This window comes from Platalea leucorodia, assembly GCF_965183815.1.
Source record: "Platalea leucorodia genome assembly, chromosome: 2".
NCBI lineage: Eukaryota > Metazoa > Chordata > Aves > Pelecaniformes > Threskiornithidae > Platalea > Platalea leucorodia.
Window position 1 is genome coordinate 82,786,143 of NC_138824.1, and position 27,375 is coordinate 82,813,517.

The window sequence follows — 27,375 nt, forward strand, 5'->3', positions numbered from 1 at the left end:
TTATTCTTTCCCCAAGCCTTTTCAGTAATTTTTTTTCCAGAGAAGATTATATAGTTTATGTTATTTCAGTGGATTATCTAGTTACAACTTCAGAAGACAATATATTCATGTTTGGGGAAAATGCAATAAGCAGGGATCATTTATTCATCATCTTTGATTATTTCTGCCAAGTCTAGTTCGATGTCCAACGCTGAAAAAAAGAGAAAAGTTTTTAAATTAGCAATTTCTTTCTGAAGTAAAACACACCAGTAATAAAGTATCATGGTTTTTACAGGCTCTGGGTGAAATGTATCAGTCATAAAGCAATAATATTTGCATTCAGAGCACATTTTAAAAAACTGAGCTACTTTGAAAAGAATGAAACTGGTATATTCTTCCCATAAAATTAGTAAAAGCTGACCTCTAGCTAAAAAAATACCACGTTTAATGAGAAGGTGGTGTGCACTACTGAGGTACTTCACGTTGGAATAGTTCACTTAGTTTTGCAGTGAGATGAAAACACGAAGATATTACCTCAGTAATATAATTCTTTTCATTTTTGCATTTACACAGGCACTCCTCTGGCCAAGTGGCAGGTAAAATATGCTGCAGTGCACATGACTTGAAACCGCATGGAGTAAACTGAAATTATAAATTCTTGAGCATTTTAGTTAAATAATCACAACTGAAACGCTGTGTTTGAGTAACTCAACACAAATCATTTACTTTGAGAAAGTTAGGGACATCATTAGGGTAAAATAATCCCAGTGAAACCATCAGCATTAGGCAAACAGTGATTATCCCCTGCCGGAACCTGTAATTTCAATTCAGTTCCTGCAGAGGTGGCAGTTACTGGTATTCATAGGACAGTGGTTGTGTTTATCTTCCTGTCATTAATTCACAGACAGCCTTTGGATGGGATGGTGAAAGACAACCCCACTCCTACATACAACACGGCTGCTACACTGACTCTCCAGCATGGGTGAGAATTCGTAATCTAATGAATGGGATCAGAAATGTGAATTCATTCTTACCCACGCTGCGTATTCTAAGAAAGTTCATGGGATCTTCAAATCCAACAGCTGCTCTCGGTGATTATTTTAGACCATGCTGACAAACAAAAACAAAAAGCTGACAAACAGTGAAGAGTGCTGAACTGGTCCGACTGTCTTGTATCATTTCTTCTTACAGTTGTGTTGAAAAATATACATACCTACAATGTTACATGATTTTCTCAGATCTCTCTGATGTAACTATCTTGTGCAACTGATTTGGGGGGATTAAAGAAGCTGGTACATGTTATCTGCATTTGGAGAGACCTGGACGATTTGATCATTAAGAAATTTCATACTACTTTGGAAAAAGAAAGTAGAAAGATTCTGCCAAAACCCCCAGAAATTCAATCCTCTCTGGATTTCTACAAAGCTTGTGTATTAAAAATTCACATCGAAATATAAATTAAAAATTGTAGTAGTATACTAACACATCCAACGAGTGCTGAATTTTCTTAAATGAGGTTGAGAAGAGGCAAAATTAAAGCAAAGGCTTAAAATGTGGTAGGCAGCATTAAAATCCACTGCCAATAAGTAGAGCTGAATTAAGAATGAGCCTTAATTGCAGAAAGCTTTAAAAAAAAATCCAACGGTTTATTATCATAAACAGTCATGAAGTTCTCAGCTGGGGGGGCGGGGGCAGTGTCAGGGGTGTGGACAGGAAATGTTTTTTCTATGTTACACAATTAATTGCTTGAGAGCCCCAGGCACTTGAAAGCTTCGTCAAGGTGCGCTTGCATCAGGGACCTGAGCTTTATCTGCAGATCATCTCATTTAGCAGAGTTCTATCCCTTGGAAAAGAAAATATACCTGTTTCCTACATGATAAAGCGAGGCAAAGTTAATTTTTGCATTTTAGAAGTGATTGTCTTTTTGGTCTTCAGCATTTGATCACTGGGGTGAGAGGAGGGGAAGTGTGAAGGCTCTCAAAATACACTGTTGGTAGAGCCTGGGCGGAGGGAATAGTATAGACTGTACAGAAACAGCAGACTCCCACCAACCATGAATTTTAAAAGTTTTTGGCAGCTTCTGCGTTTCCTCTCACGCTCGAGATCACTTCAAAGGCAGGATTACAAAAGAAGGCATCACATGTTCGATTCAAAACTGTAACTGGGGCTCTGGGGAGAGGAAAGGGGGCAGGTACAGAAGCAGCGCACGCTGTTTTGAAGGACTCATTACAAAGCATTTACCTTTATACCTCTCTGCACAGGTAAGGATCGCAGCCGGGCAGATGATTCACCACCTCACCATTTAGACAACAAGGAGGATTAGTTAACCCGAGACCGCTTTACCAACCTGTGGATCTGACCTAAATACCACAGTTAAGCAACAGGGTTTTGTGAATGGAGGACTTCAGGCACGAACTAGCCTGATACGAACCTGACGCTTTGCCTGTCTGCTCTGAGTGATTTATAAACATGCAGCTGTCGTCTTGCACCTATGAATTATGAATTTCTCAATACATTCAAGGGGTAAGGTTACCACATACCAGAAACCTGAGGTCACAGAAAAGACCAAAGTAATATCACTTCCTTAAAGCAATAATTAATATGACTAAACAGCAGCATTAAACCTCCCACTCTTTCGCCTTCCCCCTGGGAGGATTTGGTACAACTTTTCTCTTGACTAGAAACTCCTACTACGTACTAATCAAGATGATCATCTTGTTCCTACCCAGTGGCATGCCTAGAGTGCAGAGAAGAGAGTACTGAAAAAAGCCAACCAAAAACCAAAAGAAACTGAAAACAACAACAACAAAATGCCGAAACACATGCCTTTACATCTGTTCAAGATTTTAAATCCTTGCATCCACACTTACCTTCTGCTAGTTTAAAACTTCATCTCTCCTAGGAAAGTAGACAAGAGAGGAGAAAACTACCACTACTTGGATACTCCTTTTGCTGACACCTATCATCTTTGTTAATAGTCTCTAATGAATAACTCACCTGTGGATAAACATGCTAGCATTATTATTTTGTCTTAGCAGAGTCAGCATGATTCAGAAGAGAGCAGTCATAAGACTGCCACAGTTCCCAAATGGTCAAAAGCTGTGGGAAAACAAAAATTAGTAGCTGGGAGAGAAGGCTTAACTCTCACTACCATGAACAACCTGGCAGCCTGTTGGTTGATGTGAAATATATACATACAGACACACACACACAAACTTAAAAAGGAAATATTGCTATCCAACAGAGACTACTCTAGAGCAGACAGGTTTCTCCTGCCTGAGAACAACAGAGAAAAATCACTATAAGTAAATTTATTTATTATACCAACTTGGCTGGAAAAACAGAGTTCTTTCTTTGACAGACAATCCCTCTTCTTAGGGCCTTAAATCATGCTGACTTTAAAAGTGCTAAGGTGGACATAAGAGTGCATTTAGGCATGGCAGCTCATGCTTCCTATGCCAGGCTTCCTTTTTGCATCCGTCTTTTGAAACGGGTGGTAATAGAGCCATCGCAAGATACGTGTCTACATGCTGATCACTGCCCAGGCCAGAGGACTGGAACCGTTCCTACAGATACCTGCCAGAAACCACTGACATCTGCTGCTTTTCAGAAATCACAACTGTGTTTTCTTGACCCTTTAGGGTCAAGACAAGTTGGCTCTGGGCATAATTTTACTACCTTGTCAAAAGTTTATATGTGATAAAGACCCCTTCTGTACGAGTTTATGTGAAGGGGTTCTACAGCTCTAGGTAGAGGAATGGTTACCAGCAAGTAGCAGGCTGAGGAGAAGATTACATGCTGAGAAGCAGCACGTGACAGTCTCCCAGAAACTGGTAAGCTCTGCAGACCAGTTGTCCTGTTAAATCCACCAGAACACCAAGAGCCTGCTGGCTGTGTACAAAGCCACCACCCACCATGGGTGGTGGTTAGTATCTACCATCTAGATTAGTATCTACCATGGGTTGCATTAACTTGAATCATGTATAAGCAGGTAGCGGTTGCTATATGCAGACAAAAAACCCTACAGGATTACATATACACTCCTGATGAAGCAAAGGGTTCTTCGAGGGACTTTCTAAACTACCTACGTAGGAGCCAGACGTCCCAGGGGTTGGGATTGGCCTCCCAGTTGTTGCTCCTACAGAGTAATTATGAGTGTGCGAGTAAGCTGATGTATTGTGTGAGTATTTATCTGTTAGTAACAAAAAGCCTTTTGTTGGTTGTGATCTGTATCTTTCCCAACTTGATCTGCTATCACGGAAAAAGGAATTTTCAGAATCAAGCATCCAACTATTTTATCAGTTATTTCTTGGCAATACTAATCCCCAGTAACTAGGACTGCTGCTGCCACTAACTGATTTCATTTCTCGAATGACTTGCTCAAAAAAGTACTTGCAGAACGCACTCTATGCAGGAACTCACTTCCAAGACTTTCTTGGAAGTCCAGAAAATGGGACTCCAACTGTTCCTGACAGAAACATAGTGAGCCAACCTAACCAGTTGTTGTGCAATTTGGACTCTCCATTTCAATGCCAGCATGCGCTGAGATTATAATCATCACGATAGACCAAAGAAACTGAAGGTAAACCCCTTTAGTTTCTTTTACTTCTGAAAGGCAAGTTTAGGAAAGCAAGTATCTCTAAACAAAATTCCTGCTGCTGCCACTTGAAGATAAGATTCTAGAGAGCCTGAACCTTTGTTCAAACCTGCTCCATTTTTCCATGATTCCTGGCCAAAAAAAAAAAAAAACAAAAAAACCAAAAAAAGAAACCAAGAAAAAAACCCCACCAGCATAAACCTTCCAAGTATTTCCAGCAGATTTTAGATTTTGGCACATAAAAGTATGCACATGCAATACACCTACCAATTGCATCACTACCACTGAAAGTTGTGCCATGTCATTATGCATTACTAGTCAGGTGGAGAACTACTCCCAGGAATCTTAGAGCTGTTAGGAAAGCTTTTAACAATCTCATCTGATGATATGTAAGCTCAGCATTCATGCCTCTGGAAAGACTCTTTAGTAGGAACATGTTGTTGTATGTGTTACTATTCTACTCTAATAATTTCACTTCTACACTTCTGTGATTTCACTGTTTGCTTCTTTTAAGTAACAACTCCATGTAACTAGAAACTGGCAGCTTCTGTCCTTAGCAGCTTCTCTTCATTTGTCCCACTCTACCAGTTCCATAAAGGCATGCGAACACAAGTGGAAGTTTCTCTTCAAAGACAGACAGACAGACATATGATGGTTAGTTACAACATGACACCAGGCTGCTACAGCAGTGCTAATAAAAATCAACTGCTGGCCTGTTTACACTGCTTTGCATAAACTCCTTCAAGTGCCCTGAGCGGAACAGTAGCTTTGGTGCTCTGAAAGTTTCTGCTCAGCTGGTTTACCAAGGTCTTGCCCTCAGCTGCAAGCTACAGGATCGTACCTTTAGATTTTTCGCTTCATTTAAGTGTTTATAATCAGGAACTGTATTATGGAAATTCCAGTGGCAACTGACTGCCCAAGCCCTGACAATGAGCTCTTAACCTTTGACTATGGGCCAAACAGAACCATGGCTTAACAAAGTTTTTTTTTTTTTAACGATTCTTTCTCATCCAGTAAATACTGAGTTTCAAATATCCGTGACAATTTCTTAAGGCATTCTTGACATCTTAATGCAAAATTTCCCTTCTATATAGACAAAAAAGGAGACATTTAATACTTTGAGTATCTCAAAAGTGAGACTACATCACTAAACTGGGTTTAACTTATAAAGCACAGCGTTCTCTCATTTACTGTTTTTCTAGCTAGTGTTTTGTGTTTAGATGTGCATTGGTTTACTCCTGTTGCCAATATGAGAAGACATCCCAGACTGGACAACATCACCACTCTAATGCTTCTGGAGGACATACATATGGAAGTTGAACTTTCTGAGGGAAAAAAAAGATAGAGAATTATTCTGAAATGCCAGTGTTCCTTTGAGTTAATAAATATCTTCCATTCTTCCTGCCAAACTTTTATTGTCAGAGTGCATGCTGCAGATGTTAACTATTAAAACTTTGTTTACAAGAAAACTGAAAAGCAAAATTTTGACAACTTTAGAAAAATGGTGACAAACACTAGAAATGTTTTGCTTACATAAAGCAGAGATAAAAGGAAGCAAATTATTGTGATTTGGGATTTTTTTAAGCTTTCTGCCCCTCACAAAGCTGAAAAATGGTGGGAAAAAATTGGTTAAAAAGTAACTGCCTCAGCAAGTAGTACCTGCAAGACCACAGGTAGTTCTCTTCCTGAATGTATAGGCGGTATCTTGTTCAAAGCAGAGAAAGGAGGAATAATATTAGAGAGTTGCTCATTGTTTAATCTACTTGAGATAGGCCAAAACCACTGAGCAGCTAGTGTCAGCAGACACTCATTTATGACTCAGGGAATGAGCAAACAAATCTTCTGCCATTGAAACTAGGTTAACGTCCAAGAAAGGACAGCTTCCTCCAGGATTTACCTGTGAGATTAGTCCTACCACTACGTTCTAGGTGGGAATGGACCTCTCAGACCTGAAGGCCTTTTATTACAGAGTGAATCTTCATGAGTTCTTGAGATGTTGTAAGAGGCCTGATCTGGTTCTCCAGCTCCAATAAATACTCCAAAATCTCTCAGATCTGAGGGTGGACTTTAGAAGATAGGACTGCAAGGTACAATCAGAGTTTTCTTCCTCAAGTGGTATCATTAAAAGTTATTTAAAAGGCTTGATATATCACAAAGATAAGCTGCCTCTTCTTTGAATTTGTCAAACCCCATACTCAAATTATAAATTAAAATTGGTTGCTTAACTTAGATTTTTTTTTTCTATAGCTGTCTTAAGATTTCTAAAAAAAGCTTAAGTTTTACCCATGTAAACAGTCATCTTTCAAGTTTAATAGGATTATTTTAAACAGTACATGCTTGTTAATTTTTTTCTAATATAGTTCATTTATAGTTCAAGAATTATGATTTTGGAATAGGACTTATTAGAAAATACCTTAAAAATATTCTTGAAATCTGTAACAGAATAATAACTCAGCTATCTTTAATATTAAATTCTTGCCAAACCAGCTACAAGTCATCAACCAAAATACCAATATTTATCTGTAGAAATAACTGAACTATAGAATAAAAAGTAATATAAGTACCCATGAAAATATAAATATTATTTAATAGCATAATTTTAATAAAATTTTATTCAAAATAAATTTAGTGAATAGTTTCTAGGACTTGCTCAGTCTCCACACAATCATATCTGAACTGAGCTGAGCTTCTGCTATTTTCAAAGCAATTTCCTGGTAAAGGGCACCATTCATTGTTTCGTTCATACTTAGCATGCTCTCTTCCCGTTCATTTTGAAGCTTCTTTCTGAATTGCTGAACTCCTTCCACACTGTCCAGTAAAGAAGCCACAGGAGCATCACTGATTTTCTTGCCAGGCTCATTCCCCCATGTCAAACTGTTCTCAACTTTACTTTCTTTTGAGAAGAAAGAACTCCTCAAGGTGAGCATTTCTTTTTCCAAAGCCAGTGCTAACTGTTCAGTAAGTACACCTTTGCTTCCGGATCTCAGGAGTTTTACATCACAGCTTGGTGGGAGAACTCTAGTAAGGCTATGAAGGCACTGGAACAAGACAGTCAGATTTCTGTAAAATAAAATTATTATTATTATTATTATTATTATTATTATTATTATTATTATTATTAAAGCTATCTTATATCTTCAAAATTCTATAGTGGAAAATAAACCAAAGCTACTTTAAATCAAACAGGGAAAAACTTACGCTGATTATGGTTTTAAGTATTATGTGTACTGAACATACAGAAGTAAGCAAGGGCTTTCTAATGGTGTGTACACTAGCCACTGTATGTTGAAAGAACTGACACTAAGCAAACTTCAGCAACATAAATATTCTATGCTAAAATATATGTCCATGATTAAGGTTACACGTGCATCACTTGTTTCTTTAAGAAACAATTCATTGTATATGAAGGACACATGTAATAGCACAAAGAAAACGTGTTGTCTGGTTTACATTTAGGAGCCGAAAAAAGTCACTTATATTCATAGATTGTCACTATCAATAGGTATGTACAGCATGGCTATTAGGTGGCCCACAGTGTCTTTTTAAAATGGTCACTGGACAGGGAACGTTGCACTTAAAAATCAGACATCCAAAATTATTAAGAAACCAAGATGAAATAGTGCTGGTAATCATCAGGGAACCTACTCTCCTGGATACGGTGTAGCGTATATGACACAGTGACACATTCCTCATTCTAAGAGGAATGTAGAGTTTGTCCAAAAGACTTATTTCCAGTGTTTTCCCCGATAAACTCCTCGGAAGATGTCTTTTGATGAAAAAAAAAAAAAAAAAATTATCTCAGGAAAAAAAAAAAACACCACCACAACCCACCAAAAACAACCAGCCAACCCACCCAAAAAACCCCACAGGCATCCTTAAATAGCTGGTTTCCTCACACAGATCAGAAAGACACTTTTCCTTAAAGTACTTCTATTTCAATTTAGTTATCTTAACATTCCACTACTTATAACAGATATAGTTTATTTTGGTTCTGAAAGGCTGTGAAAAAGAATAGTCTGTAGCTCCCACCTATCACAGAAATATCCTAGCTGGATAAAAGATCAATCCAAAGATGGGAAAAAAAGATATGGAAAATACAGTCATAGTTACACCATAAACATGCAGCTCACTAACTATTAATGCAGAAGTGGATCAAAAGTGAATAGTATCAAGTAACCTAACTTTTCAAAAGGAACCGGAAGTCTTGAGTCTTAAAATTGTAATGATTGATTTCTTAAACATGTCAGCCTTTCCTCTTACATAAAAGAAAGAAATCAACTCCTAATGTGAGTAAAAGATTGAACGTCACTATAAATTAGAGACTCTTATGAGATATACCTTTTCTTTCTTCTATTTTTTTAGCTTGAACTCTTCAGGACTAGCAACGTTTGTCAATACTTGAGAAGTACTTTTTAATGTCGTGAGCCTTATCCAGCTAAATTGTAAATCATGGCAGTATTACTAACTTGTTTAGCCTGGTTTAGGAAATTTTATAGACATTTGTCCAAGAATCTACATAAGAAAAGGAAATCACTAAGATTCTTCAGATTTCTTTTTCAAAATCATGGTAGATAGGAAATAAATATATCAGAAATATGTACAAAATTAGACTAAATTTACGTTGCAGTACTAAACTACAAAATGACATAGCAATAAATTTAAACTTAGTATAACTAGGGGTTTGTTGTTATTTGTTGGGGGGTTGGGTTTTTTTTTTTGTTTTTAACATCCCCTTAAGGAATTTTTTTAAAATCAACACATGTTGAAGAAAAATTGTATATTATACTAAGAATAATGTCAGAAAAATGAATATAAAATTATGATGCAGTGAAATGAACAAAAGAAATAGTACCAAGCAGATATTAATGGAGACTAGACTTATTTTTAATTCAACGTTCTAGCCTAGACAAAATTAAACAATGCAGTTCAGGTTCTGCCATAGTTCTGATTTGAAAATAACTGTTGTTGCTGATGGTTATCATATCATCATATTGCAAGCCTATTGGTTATGATTTTGGCTGTTGTTTATGGTAGCCATAAAAAATACTGTAAAGATAAAAAAGTGTGTATGCAACATGAATATACTCTACACTTTTTGAGCAATTTTACCTGCAAAATAATGTTAGAACTCCTTCAAATGGATTTTTCAGGGTCCAGTTAAAAACCGTACCATACACATCTCCTGCCTTATGACAGAATATGTAGTCATGGCATTCCTTAAATGGTGTGCACTCCATTTCCCTCAGTAACCATGGATTTACTGGAGTCAGTGTGCAGTCAGAAGATACAATCTGAAAGGAGAACCTGAGAGATACTGCAAGGACAGCAAGTATATCTTCCATGGAACCTGCAAGAAAATACAGTAAAAAGGTATTTGACCTAAGTATTTTTAACATGTTGCATGCATTAAATGTGCTTAGATTTTTGGTTCACACTCCCAATTTTATGTGAAGAGTTTGCACCTGCATTCAGGCATTCTTTGGGAATTTTCTTCTCACCTAAATTCTTATACCTACTTCTGTCAAGCAAAATAGCTGATTAACAGAGCCCCACCTATATAATGAAAGCTCTAAAGATAAACATCACCTTGCCAAAAGAAGACTATTAATAGCCTCCTGTGATAGTAAGATGACATGTTGGCTTTAGCCAATGATACAGCATTAAAGGAAGAAAGAAATTAAAATTAACTGCAAATGATCACAAGGATATTTTGCTACATGAGTGGAAGCCCAGTTCAAAATCAATTCAATCAGGAATATTAAAAGAAAGGAAATAAATGACCTTAATAGATGTGTAGATGACGAAAAGCTTCAATTACTTTGGTATTATTTAAGAGGTAATACTATGTCAGAAAAAAAATCTATGTATCTAATCAACAGTATCTTATTTATAGAAAAAACGCAGGCATCAGCATTCTGTACTCGGATTTATCTTCAAAATTAACCTTTCCAGATACACTTCAGCACCAATGCTAGCACAAAACCTTACAGCAACTCACTTAACATTTTTTCCATTTTGAAAAATGTTCCATCTTGTATTTCACCCAGCATTTAATTCCCAACAGGTCTATGCAGTTTGTGTTCAAAGAGACAGATGTGATTACACCTTGAAAACTTAGCTTGGCATCACCTAGAGTAAACAGAGGAATCAACTATATATTTATGAATCCAAATTATATCAACCCATTTACCTGTACAGTAACTATTATCCCTTAGCATATTTACTGAATATTTTCCATTTGAAATATCTTCCAGACTTAACAAAATTTTCCCACAAAGTACAGTAATCTTTTTGCTCTCCTGTAAACTATCATTCCGGTGTTTTTGTTTCTTCGCATGTAGAAGAACTATGCAACATACACGATGAAATGCCAATAACGGTGGAAGGCTGGTAACAGCAATGACTGTCTTTGCTCCATCCGGCTGAACCCTTGAACATCTCTTAGGAAACTCTTTTTTCAGATCATTCTTGCTATGCAAGTCCAATTTCATCTTTTTTGGAGGAGGCTCAATTTGACATGAGGAGACAGCCAATGCTGAGAAGGCTTTGTTCAGCTTAATGATTTTATTTCGACACTCGATAATCGGAGAAATCGAAGAGAAGTCTTGATCCATAACTAAGGATAAACTGACATCACTCAGTGACCTGTGAAAATCCATAAAAGATGACTGCACTCCCAGTTTGTATTTTGCCTTCTGAGAAATAACCAGAACTTTGCAGATATATACAAACATTTAAGACTACCACAAACTCCAGTATCATTCCAGGTTAAGTCATAGACTGCGCAAAGAGTGTAAGTCCTTCAAATGACTATTTCATCTAAGCTTAGTATAAAAATTTTCAAAATGAGGACTGAATTTTCTAAGAGCTTCTAGGAGCTAGATACCTCATTTCAACTGAAAGAATTCAGATGCCTAATTCACTCAGAAAATGTTGAAAATTCCACATAACCCATGCAGATATTCTCTGACATTTATAATTTACTTTTAAAGACTTTCTTTTAATAAAAAATTACAGAAAGTATCAATTCTGTCCTCTTTGAGGACTAAAACATCTTCTGATGTTCTATATTGTTTTATAGATATTCAAACAAAACTGAATGTAGAAAGTAAAATAAAAGGTTTAAAATACTATTACCTTAAACATGCAGTAATTTCGTGAAATGTATGAAGTACTTCATTCATTCAATACAGGGTTCTTTCAATGAAATCCTAACATTACTGTTTCAGATCCTCTCTTAATGAATATTTTATTCTGTCAGTCAATTCAGTCGCAAGATGTCACTGACATCTGAAAGTCTTATGAATATCTAATTTTCTTTATGGAGAAGTATCACCACCTCATAATGCAATCTAAAACATCACTGCAATCTTGCATTAGTAAGAAGCACAAAAAAAACCCAATAAAGACTTACAGTGTTGGGGGTGGAGAGAAGGCAAGTCCTTTTCCCCAAAAACACAGGTCACTGTATATAGTACTGAACTGGAGCCCAGAAGACCTGGGTTCTGCTGCTAGCCTATCAGGTAACCTTTGACAAATGACTTCATCTTCACAGATCTTTTCTCAACTGTAAAAATGGGGGAGAGGGCAATATTGCTGCCAGTTTTTAAAGAATGGTTCCAAATCTTCTGAGGATTTCTGAAGCTCTACAGGAATTAAGTATTTCATTTTCAAAAACAAAGTCATCAGCATCAAAGCTAAAAGAATAAACACTGGAAAGGCAAAAACAATCTCTTGCCTCAGTGGCTCTTAACAGGGGCTGTCAAGAAGATGAGGTCAACTTTCTTGTAAAGTTACAGCAATCTGGCAGTTGAGAAATAATATACCCGCAGCTCCAGCAGAATGGCCAAAGGGCGTAACAGGTCAGCTCCCTCACAACCACTTGAATAATTTTCAGTGGCATCAATAGTCTTTACGTTTACCCTAACACAGTCTCAGCTACACTGCTTGTGGGAATATAGGTCAAAAGGTAAGTTCTGACTCCACCAAAGTTTACATTACACAATGCACATCGTAAATTTATGTTTCATGTAATCCTTTTTTAAACTGTTTTTTTAAACTGTGTTCCAAATTAGTTCCCTCCCTGTAAGGGGGAAATGACAAGTAGTATTTACAACTAGAATTGAGCAATTAAAATGAACAGAATAAACAAATCATTTTAAAGACAATAATAAGAATAAACAAATAATTTTGAAGGTTTAAGTATTGTAAGTCTGATTGTTCCACATAATTAACACAATACATAAGCTTAGCAAATATTTTACTTGATTTGATCCTTGACTGTAGCATAGTTCAATTCAAATGCTGAGTATTTATTAAGTTGATCAGAGAATTTAGAATGTTTTCTTTTGCGCTGCTTTAAGCAAACCACTCTTTAGGAATGGCAAGATGTTAACAGTAAGGCATCAGGAATTGTATAGCTAAGGCAGAGCTTTATCTATACCACATACTGATATCAGCATAGCTATGTCAACACCGACTATAAAGAACCATAATTTTTGTCAAAGAACACTCTGTTGTAAAAGGCCTCCAGTAATGATGTGGTTATACTGACACAACTCATTTTTGGCTGTACAATGTATTTTTTTGCACAGTGCTAGAAAGAGACAAGCAGCAGCAACAATACTGACAAAGACACACACTTGAAACACTTCATATACAGATGTTCAAAACGAGAAAGTTCAAAACTCAAAAGTGCACTCTTGCTACTGCAGAGCTTAGCCTGCAAATTCAGTTTCTATAAAACTACTCAATGAAATTATTAAATTTATATACTTACAAGTAAAATGATTCAGTTAGTTTTACTCCAACTACCAAGCTGTCACCCACAACACGCTGCCACAATTTCTCTATGAAGTGCTCTGGGACTTTAGACGCCAATGATGTCTCTTTACTAAGAGAATGAGGAGGATTTTCTACATCATCCCAGAGAGAGACAAGACCTTCCTTACAGAAAAACGTTTTTTTAGATAAATTAAGTGGAGATATTAGGGTTTTTTATACTGCATTACTTCGTGTTTTACCACAAACGATTGCTGGAAGTGCTTTTAAGATACATAAAATGAAGTCTATATAAACTAGTTTATTCTCTACAATAGATTCAAAAGATAGAATTGCATTTTGTTGAAACACATGATATTGTGAAAAGCACAACTCATTCCCTCCTTGTAAACATCACATGCATAAATCTTGAACTGTCATACAATTAATTGTCCAAAGATGATTTAAGGTACTAGAATTTATTTTGTATTACTGCATTAATTGCTCAAAATTTTGTTGTCTAACCCTGGCTGACTTGAAAGGGACCTCAACATTAACTGAAAGAGAGATGAACTCCATTTCAAGTTAATTAGGAGGCTTCTTTTGAGCAACATATTAAGATAACATTTTCCCACCCTCCATCACCTTCTCAGCCCACAGTTCACTCTGCCCCCATTATAAAATCGATTTTGCTTACACAGATCTATGACAGCTTATTTTTCGTAACGTTAGATCACAGATAGATATTCAATATCTAGGCAACTGTGCCAATTAAGACTGTACACTCCCTCTACTGTTTGTCATTACTCTTTGTAGAGGTTACTCCTCCATACAACTCAGTTGTCAGGAGGTATTGAGCAAATCAATTTCAAGTAAAGACAACTAAATTTACTCTTATCTACATACATTGACAGGTTAAGGTAATGAAACAGATTTAAAAAGTAGATTAATGAGTTTTGATAGTGGCAATCCCTACTGGTGAAAGTAACAAGTGGTTGAGGGAAGCACCCTCTACAAATGGCTCAGCAGAATTCAGGAGGGATCTGTACTCTCTTCTGCATTTTACCTCTTTTGCGGTTGGTAGAATATGGGTTCTTTCTTCAACAAGATCTATTAATGCTTTGCAAGATCCAAGAATAACCCTCTTTTTGAGTCCTAAATGCTGCTGTAGCTCTCGAACAGAGGTGCAACCAGCCTGTAAAAGACCAAAGTGATCATTAGACTTATGCTTAGGTCTACTGCAAGTAGGAACTGATATTGGAGCTACCAAGATATCTTTTCAGCTTTCTATTTTTATCCAAGTATCACAAGTCAAGATCCTGGTGTTCCTTCAAGTAATGCTTCTAAAAAATGTTCAAGTCAGGTTACTCTGCTGCCAAAATACGAATCTAAGAATATTGGCCTCTCAATATAAAACCTAGAGTTTATGATAAACTCCTAGGGTAAATTTTATCAAATTATGTAGATATTCAGGTCTTTCATGATTATTCCTGCTTCACTGTTCCATTGATATCAGTTTCGATTTCTTCTCGAGACTTGTATTGATTGTTGCTCAAGAAAATATATTGAAGAGTTGAGAGTTTTACAAACAGACATACATGTAGGCAATGTCTCAGTTAAAAAAAAAAAAAAGAAAAAAAGAAAAAATAAATACATAAATACAGACAGACAGACACATGCCAGCACCAGCTTCTTAGATTTTAAGAAAGCTCCTCAAAAGCTATTCTCTGGAAAGGAAGATCCTGAGAAGTCCAGTGCTGCCAAGGAGAGAACAAAAGCTCACCACTGGAGTGCAAAAATGAACTCCCCCACCCCCCCCCCACCCCCGAAAAAAACACAAATCAAATCAGGATCAATCATAACCAACTGACAGGCCTGAATAAAAAGCACTTCATGTAAGCAGAGTGATGTCCTCTGCTCAAGCTGCAATGGCAAAGGGCATTTAGAACAAGTAGCGCTCATCACGATAAGTTCTGTAAAAAATTTATTTGCCACCTGTCAAACCATGCATCATAAGTCCCAGATTCCAAGCAATAATCCAGTGCCAGACTTGAGTCAGGAGAAGAAAAGGAAGAGTTAAGAACAAAGATGTAGAATCATCTTTCAATACCTTCCTAATCGAGGTCATCAGAATACCAAACTATTGCTTACTCCCATTGGTGTGCAACTCCGGAATAAAGAACTGAGAAACAGAAAGCAAAAGGGGAAGCACAGACTGAGAAGCAGTCAAAATGGCCAAAGATTCACTGATGTATGCTTGCTGACCAATCTGACTTTTGCAAGCCTTTTTTCCTCATAAAGCAACATAAGAAAGAGACCTGAAATTTACCACATGGCAAACCCAAGACTGGGTAGTGCCCCCATCAACTCTCTCTGGAACAAGTGAGATGCCCATCCTTTCTGCCATATGCCAAGATGTACTGTGCAACAAGCTCCAGCAGAAGTCAGCCTTTGCACTGTGAAACTAAGAAAATGAATCTAGATCACCCTAAAGTAGAAAATAAACATCAACATAAAAACAAGGCAGTCCAGAGCCAAACACAATAGAGCTGTGAGTAAATCCAGCATGAACAACAGAACAGATGAATGACTCTCAAAAGCAAAGCAAATCAAGGCAGAGGCTTAGCAGGAAGTAGAACAGCCAAGTGCTTTGACACATTGCAATTAAAGTTGCAGTATTCATAAATAAATACATTAATACGCGTACATACAGACCTAAAAATACTGAGCCAAGACCTGTGGCACTTCTACAAAGGAAAGAAAATGGAAAGGAAGATTCCTGATTGCTAAGACTAAAAAATATTGAATATTGGGAGAAGCAAAGGTAAAATGGAAAAAGTAGACAAAAAAGCCAGAGGGAAACATAATTCAGGGATCTATAGGCTGAAGCTGCTCATATGGTATATAACTGGTTCTATGTTTTTCAAGTGACTAAAATCCCTCATGAAAAAATATCAAAGAGAAAATGAGCCAATCCGCAGCAACAAATGGAAAAACAAACACAAACTTACACTAAAAATAGTAATAAAAATCAAATGTACAGAACATTTCTTAAATAACTTTCTACCCACCACCAAATCAGCATTATCAGAATGAGAACAAAACAATTAGACATTGCAGCAATTCAATAAATCAGCAGTAAGGTTTAAAATAAAAAAAAAAAACTGCCCCAAAACAGGCAAACCAAGTCAAAGGAGACAAATTAATCATAGATAAAAGAATTTGGCATTGTAGTCCTTACAAAACTGTTAAATATTTGGGAGGAGAACAGGCCAGTGGACATAAAAAGACACTTCTGACTCATGGTATTTCTGCCAGCATAGCCAGCTAAAACCATGAGAAACCCTGTAACCTCAGCTGTTGTAACGTAACTGCAGTACTCTGCCAAAGGAAGTCTTCACAAGATACTAAAATAAGTGTTAAAGAAAAAAACCTTCAGAGGAGAAAAGGCTGGATTCAGGCCCAAAAGACTGTATACAGGATAAACATAGAACAGTTCAAAAGTGCACAAACAGATATATTTTTCAATTTCACTACCTGCAAAGTGCAACTTATATGTATTACTATGTATAACTTAAATGCAGCCTACTTATATGCAGGGGACCATAATTCAGTCCTGCCGAAGTTCTCACATGGCTAAAAAACAGTTACGCAGATGTGAAATAAGAGGTAAGCAACAGAGGTATGAAGAAGGGCTGCATCTGCTATTTCATTTTGCCCTAAAAGATGAGATTCCATAGAGACTGTCAAAACATGATTTGACTACGAATTTCTAGAAGACCTGAATTTTGATGACAAATATCAAAAGGCACCACTCCAAGGCTAAATAACCTTTGGAAATTCCCAAGCTAAGCAGGATCCATGCACTATTGCATCAAAACAATCATCAGATTACAAAAACCAGCAAGAGTACTTCATTGTTCAGGGAAACATACAGAACAATGGAGATCTCGGCAAGGAAGCAACAGTAAGGTTAAAAAGAAGTATCTGCACCTACTTGATCAGCATCACAATTTCAAATATTTACAGCATTAAAACATAGGAAGATTTGCAACTTGCTTACAATGCTTGTGCTAGCATGTGGCTTTGAAAATTAGAGATCAAAGAGCTCTTTAAGTAAATAAATAAATAAATTAGGTCTTATGAAGGATTCCATGTCTCCAAGAACTTTATCAGCAGATGATACATGTAATCTCCAGGCAGTGGCTTGTTTCCAGCAGAACCAGTAGAATGTGCAAATCAGACTATTCATTTGATCCTAACAGAGACTCACAGAGCTGTACAGCTGAAAGTCAGTTGGCGTAGTAAAAGAACAAAGTCATAGAACATAGCTACATAGAACATACAGCCGTCAACGGCAGGGTGGACAATCTTCATTACAATAGTGGAAGGAGCAACAAATGAAAGAGATTGAAACTAATTTCTGTTTTGTAAAGGAGGAAAGTAATGTAATGACTAGGGAAAAAATGCAGCAGGAAAGAAATCAGTTTTAAAATATATGACTACCCAGAAGAATCCAGAAATGGAAAAAAATGCATTTGGAAGGAAGCTTGCACTTGTGCATGTAAAAGTAAATAGACCTCTAATGTGCAAACAGAAGAACTGTAAAAATGCAGGGTTGGAAGGGACATCAAGAGGTCCTCGAAATTAATCCAACTTCTACTTTCTTGTGCCTTCCAGGAAGGAAAAAGCCCTATTGTCCAATGTTCTCCAAACGACAGCTTTTATCTTTTGAAAGATGTATAATATGTCTTTATACATCTCTTATGTAACTAGAACTAGAGAAGTCTTTTCTTTTTCAGTCTTTTCCTAATGTGTCATAGTCCTCCTTTTCTTCCAATACTAAAATCTTGCCAGTTAACTTGCTTCATTTTTAAAGGCTGAAGATAAAACTGCCACAATATCCTACTTAAATTTTCACTAATTCTCAAATGATGGGAATAATTACCTCCTATCTCATACTTAAAGCACTCATAGCAAACTAACAATAGCCTCACATTATTGACTTAATTTGAGATGTATGCTATCTCCGAAAGCTTTTTTTTTTTTTTTTTTTAAATAATCTTCCTATTTTGTCAATTATTATCCATTTGGTATAGGCCAACACACAATACTGCAAAAGAACATCTTGGAGGGTCTGCTGGGTGTATACTAACAGGATGAAAGGTAGAATAAAAGAAAGGCAATATCTTCCCATTGAGTACTTGGAGTCTGCCAAATTCCCCCCAGCTTGTTTTATAAATAATGCTAATTAAAAGAAGGATACATTTTAGCTTCACCTACTGGACTTTGCAAAATTATCCTTATAAAGCTGCTAGTAACAGGAGGAAAAACATCAGCAGGTGGTGAAATAGGCACGGTCACTAATTTGGGCAATAGTAAAAGCCAACTTGACTGAAGTCCATATACAAAGAAACAGACCATAATGGTCGTCTTTATTTTCAGGATTAACTGCCACTCATCAGCACTCACTGGGAACCTGGCCCTAGACTATCTCAAAGTATGTAATGTGGAGCAAAAGAAGTAAATGTTCTAATTTTACTAAACTGGTATTCAAACATCTATGAGTAAGACGACTGTAATGAAGCTTTGATAGGACAGCTTCGGCATTATCTCAAAATTTTAATTAAAATTAAATTAGACCCTTCCAATTACCTAAATGCATTTGCAACAACTGAGAGAACTGAAGCACAGACTATGACTGATTCAAGAATGGATACTTAACAATGTTGTCTTCTCCCTGAACCACTTTTCCAATAAAAACAGTATCATTAACCTCACCCTTCAGATAATGTAATGATACGGAAAAGTAATGAAAATATGGAGGCAGAACTATTGAGTACAAACCTGTAATCTTGTTTCAAGGGCTTGGACAGTAAGCAAACCATTCTCTTGCAATCCTTCTGCAGGAGGAACATCACGTTTGTAATTAATACCACTCTAAAAAAAAAAAACAGACAAAACCCTGAATTAATTAAAAAGCTCAAAGTAAGGTACAGGCTATTACACAGCATTATAAAAATCTGGGGGAAAATACAGAAAACCAGCAGAATCACAGTGTGCATTTTAAAAGAAAAATCTTATCTTCTGAAAGCAATTAAGAGTTTGATGGTACATAATGGAAAGACCCAATTATGAGAAGATAATTAACAAGCACTATGGCCTTAATTAAGAGTTCTTAGCCAAAAGGTAAGCATTGTAGCAAACCTGTTACATATTTGAAGCATTTTCAACCGCATTTCACAAAAGAATGTTGATGCTATCAAGGAAGTAGAATAATCTCTTCAGATAACTTATTACAGCGGGGAATATTGTATTCAAAACTTCAGGGCATTTCACAGCACACATCCAATTTCACTTTGCACCAATACTTTAATGATTTGTTGAGGTTTTCTTAATTTAGTAAGCACAGACTGAGCAGCTGAGAACAGGCAAGCCGAACTTACTGCATAGTTGACCTCTCCAAGATCCGTTATTTTGAATGTACTTAACACGTCTGTATTGGAGTCATCCTTAAAAAGCAGTAACAGTTGCTCGCTTCCAGAGCCAATAAAATCATCTACCAGAACAGACTTCACTTTTTGCCATTTGGAAGCCACCTACAGTAGAAGAAGTTTTAAAATACATGTATTTGAATAAATCTTGTATTTCAGATTTCGTTTTGGTGAAGCTTGCTTTTTATAAAGAGGCAGCCTATTCAGGTGTGTGGAATACAGTATTTTAAAAAGTTTCAAGCTCTCACTCTTACTCCATCATTTAGAGCCTATGTAACTCTGGGAAAAATTAGCCATTTCTCTTCAAAGATCACCTTCCAGAATACAGGTTGCAGAGAAAATGACAACTTTTTGGTGTACTCAAACAGCTGAATAGCTGAATGCGGTAACATTTACTTAGAACCAGTAATACTTGCAGATCAGTTAAAGCCATTATACCTTTGACATTCAGAAATATCTTTGTTGCATTGCCAACTTAAATATATTCGAGAGGTAAAGACAAATTTGTACAATAATGCTGACGACTAAATAGGCCAAACTTTCATTTCCTGAGTTATGTAAGTCTTCTTGACAGAGTATTACAAAACCCTAGCAGTTAACTTTGGCTCTCCTGACTTTAGGAAACAAAAGCAAGGCCTCTTCTTGTCAGTTTCATGAAACAATACTTTGTGTTACTAGGAAGTGAGACTCAAAAGGCTTTTAAGTTCCAATGAGAAGTTTATGCTTTGCAATGATCTCAGTTTAACTCAAATTATGTAGGCACACTCATAACTATCTTACAACTTCAAGTTCTCATACTATGGAAGTTTTCAATTAGCAACAGAAGCTTTGGCTCAGATTCATAAAATGTATGATTAAATAATAGAATCCAGGGTTTATCTTCAGATATATAAACGAGCAATGAAAACAAAACAATCTCTTTAGACAGGTTATTTTAACAGAAGCAACAATAACAAAAAAGATCTATAGAACTTAAACATGTAGCTTTTCAGTTGCAGAAATTTCCAATAAGACAATATATACAAAAAAAGATACAGTAGTAAAAGGGAGCTGTTTAAAGCCACAAATACCTGTAAGCTGTCTCTCCTCTGTACAACACAGATATTTCCGGAGGCAAAAGACACAATAAATAGCAAATCATTGCTACTGGTTACAGTTGTTTTTACTGAACATGGTTTCTCATAAGGAAGCTCACAAACATCTTTAGGGACACCATCTTGGAACCAAATAAGCTGATTCTTGTGGGTTACGGCGACAAGTGATATTCGGAGCTGTTTTTTCAGTATCTCATTCTTGCAGATGTAAACAGAAGATACCACTCTGCTGTAAGCATGAGGCATAAAGCACGTGCCAGTTAGCATTTTTTGTGTTTCAATTGCATATCCAAAGAACTCACTACCCCAGATGGCTCTGTCTGAAGTGGAAAACTCCTCCTCATCTTCACTCTCTGGCAGGCAAGCAGTCCTTACCCCTAAGACAACAGTGCCTTCATCCTCAATTTCACCTGTCCACACAAGAGAAGAAAGCTGAACAGGAGCACTTAGAACCGTGCAGGTGTCACAAGAGATGTAGAACAGCTTGTTGGCATGCCTCCACAAGACTGAAGGGCCAGTAAACAACCTGACATCTTCTTTCAGCTCATAATCCAATTCAAAATGAAAGGACTGCTCAAATTGATTTGAGCTGTGAAGCAACAATAAAAGGTATTTGACAACATTGTTCTGATTTTTCTTTTTCACCAAAATGCAGGGAAGAATAATCCCTGTTCTGGAATCCGTTGTGCAGCTACAACAAATTATTTCAATTTTTAAGTGACTGGCATGCATGCTGAATACTCCAGAAGACTTCTGAACAAACAGCTTAGTGTCTCTGTTGAAAGCCATTCTTCTGACACATAAGTTCATTGTTTTATCAGCTGCTCCCTCCACATGTTTTGGTTTTGACAGCTGAAATATAAGGACTTCGCCATTGTAGGACAGGACTTGTTCTTGCTCACCTAGGAGCATCTTTATTTTTATGTATATTCCTCTACAAGAAAACTGTATGCGTCTCCATTTTTGTCAGGATTATTTCTCTGTGGAATTTTTAACCTATCTGGATGTTTTCCATCTACAAAAGTGAACAACGAAAAAAATTAAATCATTTTGGAACTAGCTGAACTGATCCTTAAGAATAAGAAAAACTATACATCACAAAGCCATGACATAAACTAATTTGGGAACATGAGGCCAGTATGTGCTTTAATCTCACAGATTAAAATGAAGTTAAGCAATTTTGTACTGAGAGATTTAAGTAGCAGAAACATTTCAGAAATGTATTCTAGCATTTATTTATCAAAGCTTGAATTTGCTGCTCATCGATAGCTACATGGCATAATATAAATTGAAAGAAACAAAACCAAACCATACACGCACTGTTTGTGTGATTGAGTTGAAGGTGTCAGCTCCACAATTAAACTGAGCAGACTGGAAAGCAACGGTACTTTGAATTCTCAAATTTAAGAACCTTCACTCAGGTATAGGATTTATTAATAAATATAATTCATTCTTGGTTAAAAGTATAAAGCCTCTTTAAGGAGAAAGTTCTCTGTCGAAGAGTCCAGTCATTTTGCCATCGAGAAAGCTCCCTTCATCCCTCCCTCCCCGAGACAGGACCCCGGGGACCCAGAGCGAACCGCAGCCCTCTCACCAAGTTTCACTCAGTTTTTGGGGTACGAAGCGACGCCCAAGGCCTGAGGCAGCAGCGGGCTTCCTCCCCAAGCGCCGTTGACAGCCGTTAACGCCCTCCCCGCCTGGCCTGACCCGGCCCGGCAGGAGCCACACAAGCTCCTGCGGAGAGAACCGGCCTAGAGAGGCCCAGCAACCGCAGGCTCCGCGCCGGCAAAGCCTTACCCGGCTCCCGCGACCGCCCCGCTCCCGCCCCGGCTTCAGGGCAGGCGCGGGAGGGAGAAAGCGAAAGGAGCGCGCGTCCACTCCGAAACTGCCGCCGCGGGGAGCATGACGGGAGGGGAAGCGGGGGCGGGGCCAGGGGCCGGGCCGCGGGAAAGGGGCGGGGCTTCTGAGTGATGGGCGGTGCCGGCCCCTCCGGTCTTGCTGCGGGGGAGGCGGGCCGTCGGCAGGCCCCGCCCCCTGCCGGGGTCACGCGACGCCTCCATCCCCATTTCTCCCTGCCCCTCGCGCGCCTGGGCCCTGCTGCAGCCGAGCGGCCGTTGGGGGTGGCCCCGCCGGACCATGGCTGAGGTGAGGCCCCCGCGCCTGCCCTCCTCCCAGCTGCCTGCCTGCCCGCCCGCCGGGCCTCCCCTCCCCAACTGCCCCCGCGCACCGGCAACGGCTTGGGGTCGGGGGTCGGGCGTCGGGCGGTGGGGATGGCCGGGCCCGCCGTACAGGTGAGGGGCTGGGGCTGTCTCGGGCCCCAGCCTTTCCCTTCCTTTCACGCCCCTCCTGTTTCTCGTTTCCCTTCAGCAACGACAGGACAAGGCCGCGCTGATAAGCGAGATTAGGCGGCGTTTCGAGGCGGAGTACCTGCCAGGTAAGAGCCTCGGTGGTGGGACTGGGGGTGGGCCGGGCCCGGCGGGCCCGGCTCCATGGATGTAGTCTCTGGGGCTTGCCTGGTGTCGCTGTCCCTTGTGGGCTTTATGTGTCTCTGCTTTGCCGGGTGAGTGGGTGTTTCTGCCTTCAGGTGGCCGAAGCTGCCGGGTGGAGATGATGCACAAAGCAGGCTTTCTGTGTTGGCTCTCGATGCTTTCTTCTGGGTCGCTCTTTTGGGCAACAAGGTATATTGGGGCAAAGGTCTGGGTCCTTTTTGACTCACAGTTATGTTTGGTTGGTTGTAGTGTAGGGTCTGGGACGCTGCTGTGCTTTTTGGACATAAAATGTTGCAGGGAGGGGAAGAATTCTGACCTCGACCAGTTTGTCAAGGAAAGAGTTGTTTTTCTAGAGTAACTTGCACTTTAAATTTATGCTGTCCCTAATTCATGCTGTGTGTCCAACTCAGTTCTTAAGTGCAGATGCTTGTAAACTTGTAAATGAAGGCCAGGAGGTTCTGGGGATGCCTAGGGGAAAGAGAATACTGGGGTAAGCCTAGAGGGGTTTCCTTTCATTTCAAGGTTGATTTACATTACTTATTATAGAAGAATATAAAGTAGTAGAGTATGCTAGTAACTGCAGTAAGCAGTACGTTTTATTATGACTGTCTAAAGGCTTTCTGTTAAAAACATGCTTCTATCCAGTTTTTAATGCAAATACACTAAGAGCCCAGTAGTAGGAATTGCATGCATCTCCTTTAATGTAAGTCTCAATCCTGCAATCACATGCCTTGCTTTGATGTTCCTGATCTAAATTACTGAGGTTACCTAGTTATCACTTTTATGTAGGGGTTGCATGCTTCTATGACTTCTTTGTGATTGGCTATAGCACTTTTCTTGCAAACTTTGAGGGTCTTGAGGATGGTACAACTTTGTTTCATATGGTTGCCCTGCTAACTTTCATAAAGGAAATTACTTTGGCCTTGGTTAGAGGTGACCTGTATTTCTGACAAAATTATTAGAATAGTGTCTTGAAGAAGAGCTTATTTTACTGTTTGATATTTCTATGTGAATAGAGATGTCTTTGTCAGCCTTAAAGCTCAGTCTCAGGAGAGTGGAGGATCATCTTAAATTATAAATTCTTTTGGCTGTTAATGTTATCAGTTAATGTGTATATTTTCCTATGATAGGTGACTCATCTTGCTTTGTATTCTGTTATCCAAGTCACACTCTTAAAAAGTGACTTCAGAAGACCCAGAACTGCTTTGGGACAGTTGCTGCTGAAAGGGAGTATTACCTTTTCAATTGAACTATCCCTTACAATCTTGGAATTCCACAGGTTTCCCTAGTTGTAATGAAACCTCTATTGAGCTGGTTGTTACAGCCATTAACGTAATTGAACACTGTTGCAAGGTAAGCTGTAATCCGATTTGCAGTATTTTGAACGCATTTTCTCAGTAAGCCCATTTTTGGGTCATGATTTAGGGCTCTTAGCCCTTTCAAGAAAATAGGATTAGGATTTTTTTGAGTTTACATTCTTAAGACCCTCCGTCAAATTTAGGAATACCACAAGCAAATTAATGTTGTCATGCCCACTTCAAGTGTGAAAAACACAGGGGTTTAGTTTTATTGTGGTCCTTTAGCCTTTATTGTATATATTCTAAAATGTGGGTTTTTTATGCTTCCTCTTAATTGAAATGAGGTGTGGAGGTGTATGTATGCAGACACCCCCAAACATGTGACTTTCTGTGTTGTAAAGGTACAAATGATTGCTTCATATCCCGCAGTTTTAGTCTGCTTTCAAAACTAAGGGCGCTGTCAAGGCACACTGAGAAACTGATACTTTCTGTGAAAGTTTAGTGTGGTCATAGAATTGTGAGCCTCTACAGAATGAACCTATTCCATTTAGAGGTGAGCTGCAAGTGGTAAAATTTGAGTAAACTTTTCAGGCAGTTTTGTTTCTGGGGGGTGCAGTTGCCGCTTTTTTATTTTCCCTCTGAGGAAAACAGTGTTCCTGATTATTCTAGAAACTTGGTTTTGTGTTATGAAGGGATTCTTCCATACAATGGAACTCAGTTACATGGTTTCCCTCCCCATGCAATAGGAATTGTCAATGCTCACAAATGTTGTGTTGGTCTTGCAGTAATGGTTTGTTTTTTTTTGTTGTGCAATGAAAACTTAGAGAGCCTTTGAAATCCTGATTTTTGGTTAAAATTATCTATTGGCAGGATACAATTTTTAGAAAAAATGTAATATTAACTGTGACATCTAATACATGTTGGAATATTTAACATAAAAGTTACAACCAAGTAATATACTACAGTCTTGACAATTTTCAAGGTAGGATGGGAAAAGTCTTGTTCAGCGATTGAAAGCACACCAGAAATCTCTTTTCTGAATTATACAGTTTATGTGACTAAATCAAAAAGTTTTAATAGTCAGATACAGTTTAGAAAATACAGTGTCAGAGAACTTCACTGGCTCATTTCTCCAAAGTTTGCATGACAACTTTCTTGCTGAAGTTGTTGAGCAAACGTGGGCATTGAGAGGTTCTAGAAGGAAAGCTTGGCCAATGTGAGATCTTATCTGCAAAGCAGTGTTTAATGTTAACTGAGATCCTGTGGTGGTGGTTTTTTTTCTCTTCAGTAAATTTTCTAGCTGTATTTGAAAGACAACTTCAGCTCTTGTGAGGAATATATATCCCTAGTAATTAAAACCCTTGCATTTCAGTATTGGAAATATGCCTTTTAAAAGTTCCTGTTAGTCCAAGAGACTAGCAAACACTGTTTGATGTGGTAGGCGGACAGCACTTTATCTGTGCAGTTTGGGGCCTAATTTCTGTTTTGTCTGTTTGGATTCTTTGTGAGAGTTGGTGATGTAAATGATTTGGGTGGTGACAGGAACAATGAAAACAAAAGATTATTTTCTAGTACTGACTGGTACTCATGATGTTTTCTAGCAAACAGTCTTGTCTTTTTCTTCCGTGCATTTTCATTCCTTAGAGGATTTCTAAAATTAGCTTTTCTTTCTGGGCTATTACTTTCCATTTTAATGTTACAGTGGAAATTATTTATAAAATCTTGGCAGATTTTTCCATTCAACAAGTCTTTTCCACATTTCCTTTTGCACATTACCATTTCTTATTGCCTATATTCCCTGCCCCTCCCCATTTGTATCCTCTTCCTTTCTCCTTTAGGCAAAGCTTAATTTTCAGAAAAAGATTTTGCAAGAGAGGTTTCCATTCCAATTTAAAAGATTAAAAGAAAGTCATGATGAAATTTAAGCCAGTAGCAAAATGTGTTTTGTTAATCATATTGGCCAATTGCAAATAAAATTTTAGACATATGGGGCATCCTCAAAAAAACATAGTGATATGACTATTGTAGAAAACTCTTAAGGTAGTGTTTTGAATACCTGCTTATGTCTGTTTATGCTCTGAAAAAAATATTTTCCCTGATTCTTGGCTTTCAGGCTGAAAAATACTGGAAGGATAAGATAGGAAACATATGGATAGCATAAACCCCATACTTTTATAGAAAGCTATGTGATATTGATGCTTGAGCTTTCTATTGAAGGTAGTTTTTATTGTCACTGAGAGTGTTCAGTTTTGCTAAAAGCTTAAATTTATTGCATCTTGTGGAGGCAGATACTTTATTTGTTTATTGCTGCTTGATTTTGTTGAAATAACTCCTTATTGGGCAGAAATAGTTCTGTTTTCTTCATCCTTGTCCCTATATGGCTACTGACCTTTGTAAATTGTTTTCAGTCTTGCTGATTTCCATATCTAACAATTGAAGGGCACATACCTGAATGGCTACAGTACTTAGCTTAACACGTTAGGCATCAACTCCCAGTTAAAATGGGTTTCCTCTGACCTTGGCTAGAAAGAGGAATAATTATGACCCGCTTCAGACTAAAGACTTCTTGGCTGAAATAGCTTAAGGCAGTAGTTAAATTGAGAGGCTTTGTGTAATGGACCACTTGACGTACTTTGCTAAGTTGTTTTTTCCAATTTTTTGTAC

The 27,375-nt window shown here is 38.0% G+C and overlaps 2 protein-coding genes across 5 annotated transcripts in view; one reads left to right on the top strand and one right to left on the bottom strand.

Annotated features, from left to right (window-relative positions):
• Positions 1-7,215: 7,215 nt before the first annotated feature.
• FANCB (FA complementation group B) lies at positions 7,216-21,836 on the bottom strand (the record flags this gene model as incomplete). The annotated part of the gene is made up of 8 exons (XM_082330942.1): positions 7,216-7,636; positions 9,686-9,923; positions 10,767-11,221; positions 13,356-13,522; positions 14,403-14,531; positions 19,184-19,276; positions 19,783-19,935; positions 20,901-21,836. 8 exons carry the CDS (start codon positions 21,834-21,836, stop codon positions 7,216-7,218), a joined length of 2,592 nt encoding a protein of 863 aa, XP_082187068.1.
• A 1,155-nt stretch (positions 21,837-22,991) lies between these two features.
• MOSPD2 (motile sperm domain containing 2) overlaps positions 22,992-27,375 on the top strand; it is a 37,552-nt gene continuing 33,168 nt past the window's right edge. For all 4 annotated transcript variants that reach the window (XM_082305116.1, XM_082305118.1, XM_082305117.1 and 1 more), the window contains exons 1-2: positions 22,992-23,069; positions 23,292-23,358. In XM_082305116.1, the coding sequence (XP_082161242.1) occupies positions 23,061-23,069; positions 23,292-23,358 (76 nt within the window). In that variant the 5' untranslated portion in view covers positions 22,992-23,060. The remainder of the gene's footprint in view (positions 23,070-23,291; positions 23,359-27,375) is intronic.